Source organism: Rhinolophus sinicus, linkage group LG03, assembly GCF_036562045.2.
Source record: "Rhinolophus sinicus isolate RSC01 linkage group LG03, ASM3656204v1, whole genome shotgun sequence".
Lineage (NCBI taxonomy): Eukaryota > Metazoa > Chordata > Mammalia > Chiroptera > Rhinolophidae > Rhinolophus > Rhinolophus sinicus.
In genome coordinates this window covers 23326449-23336665 of record NC_133753.1, presented here as the reverse complement: position 1 = coordinate 23336665, position 10217 = coordinate 23326449, and the positions used below count along the sequence as shown (strand labels likewise).

Genomic DNA, 10217 nt, shown 5'->3' with positions numbered 1-10217 from the left:
AATTTTTTTATTAGTTACTGGTGCACAAAACAATGTAATAGACATTTATCATTTATATCCCTCACACTGTCAATCCCTCTCCCCATCCACTACTGCTCTGACATCACACACAGCCATTACATTTCCACTGTCTCTATTCCTAATACTGTACTCCGCTTCTTGTAACTATACACACACACACACACACACACACACACACACACACATATAAACTTGTAGTTGACATTCATTATTGTTCAGCTTCAGCTTCAGGTGTACAGTGCAGTGATCAGGCATCTACATCTTCCCTGAGGTGGTCTCCCTAATGAGATAACTAGTGGGTTATTTTTAAAAGACAAGACTGTAAAGGTTACTATTGGCCTACGTGGGAGACTGCAACTCAACATCCAACGCATGACCCCGACCGCTTTTCGTACTGTGTACACATGAAGGTTTGCCCGAGTGTGACTGCTGATGAGAGAGCCCGCTGTTGTTTCTGGCTCTCCTTCAGAGGGTGTCTGAAGTGTTTGTTCTACAGTCACCCCAGTCGTGTACCCGCTTGCTCTGGCTGGAGTCCACAGTTTCCGCATCTGCAGTTCTGATACGATCTTCCTCCTGAACTGTCCTACTTGCGGCCACTCCTCCCTGCCCAATCTCGCTCGCCTTATGTGTTACGTGGATATCCTGCTGCTACTGGTTTTCTGTACGTTTCTTGCCTAGAGAGTCACACTACCTGTGGTATTCTGGCACCCTGTCTGTCAGCAATTCTTTAAATCATCTGGGAAAGGAGCCAAGTCTGGGCTGTTAAAGAAATCTAATATTCAGTGTCTGCTAACTACTCTATATTATCTCTTAGATCCTTTGGGATCATGTCTTTATCTGGAATCACCTTTCTGTGATCTCCAAATCATCTTATGCTTTCATTCACTCCTTTCTTGGGTTCTATGTGGATCTCCACGCAAATGTTCTCTCTGTAAGAGCATTGCTTTTCTTCCTGTTGCCTTACAATGGTTGGTAAGGGAGAAACAGTACTCAGCACTGAGCTCTTTTTCTAGATGGAGTAGTATGGGGAGGTGAGTGGAAGTGCTGCAATCACGCTTGGCACCATAAAGGAAGCCAGCTTGAGGATGAAGCCAACACAGGCAGGCAGAGCCACAAGAAATGGTGCTGAGAAATGGAGCTGAGTCCTGATCAAACCGTTCCTGAAGCCTATAATCCTCTTAACTTGCCTGTTTCGTGAGCCATGGTCTCTTTATTGTTTAAGGTAGATTTTGTTCTTTTCACCTAAACAGCCTTGACTGATCATTTCCAATGCATTTAAGTATCAACGTCAAGCTTCCTATCTTGCTCTACAAGCCCCCTGCCTCCCTTTACCTCCTGCCTTCCACTTCCTAACGTCAACATAATGTAGTTATGCTGACCTTACTGAGCAAGACCGTCCCTGCCTTCCAGACACTGCTCTCTCTGCCCTAAATACCTGCTGCATATTTAAGATCCCTGGGCGTTCAAGTCCCAGCTAAAATCTTACCTCCTGCTTCCTGACGATGAGTTATGCATGCTTCTCCTTTCTTGATTACATTGCTTGTTTTCTAAAATTCTTATCACTGAAGTTGTTCTTTCACTTGTTGGCTTGTTTATTGTCTATTTCCTCGACTACAGTGTAAGGGCCACATTGGGAGCAGGGTCATTCATTTTTCTTTCCCAAGTGCCTGGCATGGGGTAAGGTTCAGTACATACTTGCGGAAATAATAAATGGGCTCTCCAGTCCACGCGCTCCGTGTGAGGGCCCAGCCAGTGTGAAGCCCCCCAGGGTGGTTTGGAGGGCGACTGACTGCTCTCATGTGTTATCCTTGGGCTTCAGTGTCCTTTTCATTGTCATGCAGCTGTTTCTTCCATGCTGCCTGGTTTTTGGCCTCTGCTTCCTCAGGAATCTGTTTCTTAGGAAGAAAACAAGAATGGGTCCTGACTGTTCAGTTGTGAACTCAGAACCTTGAAGGTGGGAAAGGAGAGGAGCAAGATTTGACTTCAAGGGAAATGAACGAGTGACAAAAGGAGCCAGAGGCAGCCAGGTTTGCCTGGGTTTTGAGCTGTCCTACTTACTGCAGTGTGTTTGATCAGCAGAGAGCTGTGATGTCCCTGGGCTGGGGCTCAGAGGAGGGCAGGAGTGCTCTAGGCTTAAGGGAGGTCAAAGTACAAGGGCTGAGCAGAGCAGAGGGTTTTTCTGTTTATTACAAAATTTGTTACACAAATACAGCTGATTAGGTCTAAAAACAGCCCAGACTCTTCCAACCCGGATCCCTGCAGATACAAGGATGTAAGCCACGTTCCCCTCACAGGGCAGCCCTTCTTGGAAGAACTGCCAGTCCCTCGGATGGTTCAGAGTCTTGGGTCCAGCAGCAGAGAGGAGCCCAGTGTGGGTGGGCAACCCCTTGAGACAGCCCTTGGTGGCAGCTGCTCTGGGTGAGGCAGCAGCTTTGAGTTTCACAGTCCATGTGTTCCCATCACACAAGTCAAATCAAGGGATGGAAATAAAAAGGAAAACAGCCAGAAGGCTGGAAAAGAGATCCTGGAAGAGGCTGCAGGTGAGGGAAGGGCACAAAGTAGGCTTCTGACATACTGACAGTTTCTTGATCTGGATGGAGGTACAGAGTAGTCGCTTTAAAATGATTCTTTAAATTGTACATACTTTTCTGTATGCGTGGTATAACTTAAAGAAATATTTTTAAATGTAAAAATACCCCAAAACAAAAGGTAAAAGGCTATTAGTGGATTCGGGGGCTGATGATGGAGCAGAAAAGAAGAAATTAAAGCACAGAGAGGATGAAGGAAGAAGACAACAGAGATGGAAGACGACATCTTGGAGGTGGTAATGTTGGCCTCAGTTTCTCTTCTTCTGTCTGGATACTGGTTCTACTTCTAGGTACCGGAGCCCAACTAGCATACCCAGAATTGAGAGACCTAAAAACAGAGAAAAGGTTAGTGGCTGATATAAGCACAACACTCTCTTGTACCCCTTGTATGTATGTTAGGGCTGGGCCGTTCCCATGGGAGGTCTAGGGTGGTTGCATGCTTACTTGCTACCATCAGGGGTGCCAGGACGCCGATGGTGGGAGCTGCGGTCCCATATACAAATAACTCGGAGAGGAAGTGTCCCAGGGCGAGGAGGAAGGTCCAGAGTGTGATATGGTAGAGCCTAGAGGGAGCAGACAGAAATGGGAGCTGAAGTACTGCTTGTTCCATGCAGACGAAAAGTCATGGTCAGACCTGATACACACAAATAAAAAGCCCAGGAAGTCACAGTGACTAAAGGAAAAGGACACTGGGTCCTGAGAAAGACCTGGCTGCTTGATCACATCCATTTATTCTCTGCTAGAGCAAAACTGAAGGTTTCAACTGCTAAACCGAGAGGAGAATGGTCCAGGCATCCAGAGTGGACCTCCACGTCTTAGCAAGGTGGGCAGGGTCTGGACTATGGCAATGCCAGGCAGTGTAGACGAGTTTGGATCAACCATGCTTACATATTCTACTTACTCAAATTGGCTTGACTCTGTAGTCAGAACCCACCTGACAGATGTTTGGCCAGAGGCTGGTCAGTGCTCATATGATAACCACACAATGAAGGGCCTGAATGGGGAATGAGCACCAAGGACCTCGGGGGTTTTGGATGCTCTCGCAGTGTGGGCTGGTTATTTTGTGTCTTCGCCCAGGAAAGTGGTCAGATGGAGGAGACGGTGACACCCTCATGGGAAGAGAACTTGTTCGTCAGCTTTGACAAAGAGGTGGGGAAGAGATAGGGTACAGGATGACTGGATTGCTGGTATCTTGTTTTTTAACTGGGAAAATTGTAAAATTATGAGATACTCCAGACATACAAAAAATGACAATAAGATACTATAATTTACCCCTATGCAATCAATACCCTGCTCCATCAGATCTGAACATTTTGACCTTTTTGCTTCAGATGCTTTTTTCTAAGAAATAAAATATTACAGATATCAGTTAAAGCATCCTGTGTACCCCTATCCCATCCTAATCCCATTCTCCTGTCTCCCCCTTTCCCAGGAGGAACCAATATCTTAAATTTGACTTTTATCATTCCTGTGCATGTTTTTATACATTTAACGAATATGTGTAAAAGGGAGTTGGCTTTGAGTTTCCAGTTAGGGAGAGAATAGAATCAGAAGTACGTGGACAAAAGTCCAAGCTAAAAAAAGGTTGGAAACAGATGTCAGCATTTACAGCTGTCCTGTATTTGGAGAAGGGTAAATGAATGGGTAATAGAGGTAAAGATAAATCTGAGCTGTTTTTGCTCATTCCAAAAGCACAGCAAACAAAAGATACACCCCTTATACCTATCAGCGATTCTTCATGATGCTAAAGGTCTTTAAAATGATTATTCAATCCTTATTCCTGCCCAGTCACCCTGAGAGGTAGAACAGATATACTAGCCTCCTTTTATACATGAAGAGGCTGAGATGCAGAGAAGGTATATAATGAACTAGCTTCTCAAAGCTGGTTACCAATAGAACTGAGACCAGAACCCATTTTCTTGTTTTCATTCTCAGGCCCCAGGCTGTTTCCACTAAACCACACTGTTTCCAAAAATACGTGTCAATCTAGAATAAGTAAACCACAGTTTCAAGTTAAAAAAAAAAAAAAAAAAAAAAAGTTTAAAAATAAAATTGGAGACATGGCAGGGCTAATAGCCCTGCTTCAAATCCCATTTGAGTCAGTCTTCCTCAGTTTAAATTAATTGGGTCTCTAATATGTAGATCTGCAAAATCAGGAATGAAAATCACTGCGCCCCAGGGCTGCTAAGAGACTTAATCAAGGTCACATAGATGGAAGCTCTTGGCACAATAAGAGGGGCTCAATAAATATCATTACCTCCTCACTTTCCCAGATGCTGAGAGTCTGGATAAGACAAAAAATATTTCAGTGTGAAGTTGGCGTTTTGGTGACTTTATCCACTGATCTGAGCAAACGTTCCCCATTGATTGTGGTGATGACTGTTGTTGGGGGACACGGCTCAAGCCCCCTCTAGTGGCCAGCACGAGTTACAGCATTCTCTAGACAAGAGGCTACAATTGTTGCACTTACACCACACTAGTCTATCTGAGTGCCCTAGAGAGGCTACACAGAGGAGTCCTGGGCTCTCTTTCACCCGCCTCTGCATAACCATACAGCAGTTTACTTGTGGGTCTCTTTTTTCATGGATTGTGATTTCTGTTATTTCCTGTTTAAGGAAGAATGTAAGAATAAGGTATGTGTGGGTGGCTGCTCTATAAAGAGCACACTACTTCTTTGTAGAAGAAAGGCTGATTCTTTAGTAAAGAAGAAGAGGAGCATGATGCAGGCCACTGGATCATGGCCCTGCCAGTTTGCTATGTCAATTCCAAAGAATGTTCAGACTTTAAAGACCTCTTTGACCTATTACGTTTTTTTAAACCCGGAAGGAATGGAATCTATTAACCTTTTATTATCCACATTCTAGGCTAATGTATCGAAAGGAACAGGTCTCCAGGGGGCAGACCACAGTGGGTATGCTTAGCACCTTATTTCCAACAAAAGGATGCTAAGGCTCCTCCTTCCCTTACGTACGTCTTGTTGTGGATGTCGATGGCACAGAGGCAGCGGATCACTGATGAGAGTAGCGTCCAGATCCCAAAGGTCCGAGCTTGGAGGCCATTCACTGTGTAACAGAGAAAAGCAAGAGTGTTGGGAAGGGGAAGGTTAGGGTCTCCTCCAAGTTCTTTCTACTTCACTGGTGGTTCATGGGAGGCAGGGAGCTGAGCCTGAATGACCTTTGGCTCAGAGTGGAGACTCTGGTGCTGCAATGGGAACTGGCAGGAATGGAAGGAATTCCAAAGTGAGACCTGTGAGCTCCTCTTCCAATGTCTACAGGTGGTCGGGGAGTTCCAAGAGTGGAAACCCAACAAAAAGCCCAGTTGGGCAAATAACTCCTGGATGCAGTAGTTTATACCTCTGCTCTGGAAGCCACTCTGGTGTTGATGAAGCCCAGGGAGTCTGGATCAGGACAGGTTTGGGGGAATGTTGCAGAGAGTGGTCTGGCAGTACAGGATGCCTGGGAGGTCTGTCGACTTTCCAGGCTGATGAAGGAGAGAACTCAGAAATACTGGACTTGTCTAGATGCCCACATTTAGTCTTAAAGAGACTTAAGTCCCTGGGTCTCCTCCTGAATCCAAATCTATATCATTTGAACAAAGCCCAAACCAAGCTGGTTGCCTGTACACATGGTAGTGGAACAAAGCACTGTTTCTTTAGTGTTTGCCACGGCCACCCTGCTCTTGGTGGCTTTGTTCTGACACTACTGTATTAAAGATCTTGACCTGAAAGTATGGATCATATTCCACCATAAAGTGGTTCTTGAATCTGGGCATTTATTAGATTAATTGAAAGCATTTGATAAAATTACTAAGACCATTGGGTACCAGCCCAATGAAATCATATCTCTGGAGGTGGACCCTGGGCATAAGTATTTTCTAAAAACCCCCTCCCTTGGTGATTATAATATACAGCCACTAATCTAAGGTGTCCCGTGGTCAGAATGCCAAAATAGTGAATGCAAAGAGACTGCCTTTGCTGGTCTATTCAGCAAGAGAAATTTCAACGGACAGATCTGAAAACCGAAACGTTTACTTGGTCTTTAAAGATTGTCTAGCCTTTGCAAAACCAGACAGTTATACCAATCTCACAACCCTGAAGACCTTTGGATAGTAGTTAGGTGAGAAAAAATTCCATTCGCCAACCAAATATCTAGCCCTAGTGGGTTATATTCTTTATAAACCAATTTGATAGCTTTTCTGATGAAAAGACTGAGGAAATTTCTGTGGTTAGTGAGAACGAAAGTGGAATATTTCACCAACTCTAACCAGATTAGGCATCAGGTGAAATTCTCCCATTGTACTGCTATGATCTGCAGGGTGCCATGACAGCCCCAGATCATGAGGGTCCAGGAGGCAGTCTCTGCTTTTGGGCTGGACACACACACACACTTCTTTTGCTCAGCTCTATGCCCTCAGCAAGTCACCTGACCTCTGGGCTTCTCTGTCTCAACTTAAATTCAAAGGGCTAGACCAGATAACTTCTAAAATCCTGAGAATCTATACAGGATTCCTGGACCGTCAGAGGGCAGTGTTTGAGGGTGAAAAAGGAATTGTCCTGCTCACTCTTCAAGGTTCTTTATTCCTATTGTATTTCAGCTTTTCAAAATGAGCCTTAGCCTACTTAGTTTCATTTTATACCCAGATGTTGCAGGAAAATGAGCTAGGTCAGAGCCTGAATCTGGGTTAGCTCTAAATGTGACACAGAATTGTCAGCTGTTGTAAAATGGTGTTGTAGCTGAAGCTATCCCACACATCAATACAAGGAAGCGCAAGCTGAAATGTGAAAACGCAGCAGAGAGGCTCAGGAAACTGGGAATGGCCACCATCAGCCTTCTGGAGTTTCATTTTGGGAAACCAACTTGGAGGGATTTTGGATGTCTTCTCAGGGACTAAATCATGGTTTGGGAAGACGTTGGATTAGTGACTCCATCTGCAACATGGAATGTAACCATGTGTGCCATGACTGGATTTCTGAAGAGGGTTAAGACGACATGAAAAGTTTCTTTATGGCTTTCTAGTGGGGCATCACAGTCACCAAGTAACTCTATTTCCTCATTTGCCCTTATACTGCTTTTTTTACAGACTGCCTACGGCGGTGTAAAATGAATGAAACAGTATTCAGAGAAACTTTGGGGTGAAAACGGCCAAGGGCTATCCACAAAGTCTAGTATTCTAGTGGCTTCCAAAGGCTAGAGTAGGCAGCATCAGAATCACCTGGAACGTTACTGAAAAATAGATTCCTAGGCCCCACCCAGGGGGTGAAAATTTCAGTAAATAGTTTTAGAGACGGAAATGGACACCAATGCTTTGTTTGTTTGTTTGTAAGTTTCCTAGGTTATTCTGATGTAAAGCCCAGTCAGAAACCATAATTTAGGCCACAAGGGATGCAGTTATTTGACTTCTTACCCAGGTCTGGCTTGCCGGTGTAGAGCTTTTCATAGAGAAAGGTGTGGTCTCGGAAACTCTGCAGCGTGTTCCCCATGGCTATGATGGACACCATAACCAGCCAACTTCGTAACACATTCAGAAAACGACTCATGACTCCCCTCAAACCTGAGAGGGCTTCTCGCCTTGGAAACAAATGCAAAGGACACGAGACGACAGATGGTCAGTCTACTTGAACCATAACCTTTCTCACCTCTCTGGTGAACCTGTGTCCCATGCATGAGGGCTGTACTAAGACTGTTTGGTCAGTCACTTCATAAATTCCTCTCCAATTCCCCTAGGCTCATCTACCCCCCGTTATCTGAACACCCTACTCTTACCTTCACAGCGCACACTGCTTTTGAATATTTGCCCTAAACCAAAGTGTGCTGACCTTTACCCAGAGTGAAAAAGGATAAATAATGCAGTGGGTAGAAATGACAAACCCAGCAGAAAAACTGGAGAGAAGGAAGGGACAGAAGAAGAGGAGGTGTACAAATATTACTATAAAGTAATAAAGTGGATTTCTGTGTAAGGCTTACAGAAATTGGTCTTGATATTTAGTCATAGTAATAGTGGTAAATCAACAGTATATTTTGCAATAGAGCAACAGTACTTATCTTTGTCTTGAGAAATTTCTCCATAATATCACCCTACATCAGAACGCTTTTCTCTTGGCTGGAAATCAGTCCTACATCTTTACTTCTAGCCTGGTTTTTCATGTCATTCTTTTGTAATGCAAGTGGCTGAAAGGTGATTATAAATCTACTAACATATACCTGCCTGGCTACTGATGACAGATCCTTCCAAGTGAATAGAAACCTTATACATTTGAATGAAACCTATGATGTGAGGCCAATATTTACATCCTCAGGTTTTCTCTACTCTGGTTCTCAGGGTATACCATGCTCCATAAACTAGAAGAACAATCTAAAAGTTAAAAAAATAAATAAACTGCTGTGATTGAGAAATAGAAAGAAATTATGTGGGAAGGAAACAGCAGTCTTGGCATTGGGTTGCAAGAGAAATTATAATAGGTAAGAGTTATTAGGCACTTGTATGTGCCCTGCACTGTGAAAAGCACCACCTGACATAGATTGTAGACAGTATTAATATTTTCATTTCACAGATGAAAGTTGGCACAGTGAAGTTAGGTGATTTGCTTGAGGATACACAGCTAATATATGGCAGAGCTGAACTATGAAGCATGGTCTGTTGGACTCTACATTGCCTCAAAGTTTGAGAATATTTTGAAGTTTCCATTTTTGAGGAAGACAACCATACCATATCCTCTTTGGTCTTCAAATTGTATAGCAAATACAATTAGGTCATGTTCTTTCGTTTAAAAATAAAAGCTTAGATCAACCTTTGCTGAGCATTGATTTCAATTAGCTTGACTTAAATAAAACCCATGTAGATAAAGAATCTAACAATGGAATTACAACTTCTTAGCTCCTCCTCATTTTCTCTCGAACCCTTTTTCCCCAAAAGGTTTTCTCTCTGGATCCTTTCAATCAGAAGTCACACATCCCTCTTCTTCCCCATATTGTCCTTACCTGGCGACCGGACCCCAGCCGAGCAGCACCAGCGGCAAAGATACTACCACCCCACAGCTCCAGCAGGGAGTCCACCTGAGCCATTTGTCCCCGCCCCCGCCCTCACCTGGCTCTAGGATTGGGCCGTTTCCGTCAGTCCTCGCTCTGATTGGCTGTTCTGGTTCCGCTCAAGCAGGAGATGGGGCGTGAACCCCTTTACTGCCAATCAGCGGTTGCCACCGCCCAAATCTCAGCCCCGGTACGCCGCTCACGCTGTGAACCCGCCTGGTGAGCGTGGCGGAAGAACTCCAGGCTGGGAGTCAATCCTTTAGAGGCGGAGGAAAAAGGCGGAAAAAGAAGTCAAGGTTTTTCTGCTGAGAGCGGGCTCTGAGCCCGCGCTGCTCGGCGTTGACGACATTCGTCCGCGCCTGAAGTCGAGCGTTTTTAGCGCCAGGTGGCGGGCGCCTGCGCAGTGGCTCCGAGAGGGCGGTTGCTTGTTGGTTGTTGTAGTAACGGGGGAAGCACCCGTCCACGGCCGCGGTGAGCTCGGCTGGGGAAGGAGGAGGGAGGTAGGCGCTGAGCGCGGTCCAGCCTGCCCGCCCCGAGCCATGGGAAGATGAGACAGGTAAACGCCTGCGCCGGCGCGCTCCCT

General features: G+C 45.0%; 2 protein-coding genes across 17 annotated transcripts in view; one reads left to right on the top strand and one right to left on the bottom strand.

Moving 5' to 3' along the window:
* Positions 1-2190: 2190 nt before the first annotated feature.
* ERG28 (ergosterol biosynthesis 28 homolog) lies at positions 2191-9825 on the bottom strand. Of its 2 annotated transcripts, none has more exons than XM_019733605.2 (5): positions 9693-9825; positions 8013-8176; positions 5581-5671; positions 3054-3172; positions 2191-2937 (listed from the first exon to the last, which is right to left on the bottom strand). In XM_019733605.2, exons 2-5 carry the CDS (start codon positions 8143-8145, stop codon positions 2858-2860), a joined length of 423 nt encoding a protein of 140 aa, XP_019589164.1. In that variant the 5' UTR covers positions 8146-8176; positions 9693-9825; the 3' UTR covers positions 2191-2857. The 2 variants fall into 2 exon arrangements, with proteins under 2 accessions (XP_019589164.1, XP_019589163.1); XM_019733604.2 differs by lacking the exon at positions 9693-9825 and adding an exon at positions 9587-9684.
* Positions 9826-9997: 172 nt separating this feature from the next.
* TTLL5 (tubulin tyrosine ligase like 5) overlaps positions 9998-10217 on the top strand; it is a 240495-nt gene continuing 240275 nt past the window's right edge. For all 15 annotated transcript variants that reach the window (XR_012494588.1, XM_074327194.1, XM_019733592.2 and 12 more), the window contains exon 1: positions 9998-10190. The gene's annotated coding sequence lies outside the window, so the exon portion shown is untranslated. The remainder of the gene's footprint in view (positions 10191-10217) is intronic.

Coding starts and splice junctions, on each gene's coding strand:
- ERG28 (XM_019733605.2), bottom strand. CDS start 8,145: ATGAGTCGTTTTCTGAATGTGTTACGAAGTTGGCTGGTTATGGTGTCC. Junction 5,672..8,012: donor CACCGGCAAGCCAGACCTGG/GTAAGAAGTCAA, acceptor TCTGTTACACAG/TGAATGGCCTCCAAGCTCGG. Junction 3,173..5,580: donor ATCGACATCCACAACAAGAC/GTACGTAAGGGA, acceptor TGCTCCCTCTAG/GCTCTACCATATCACACTCT.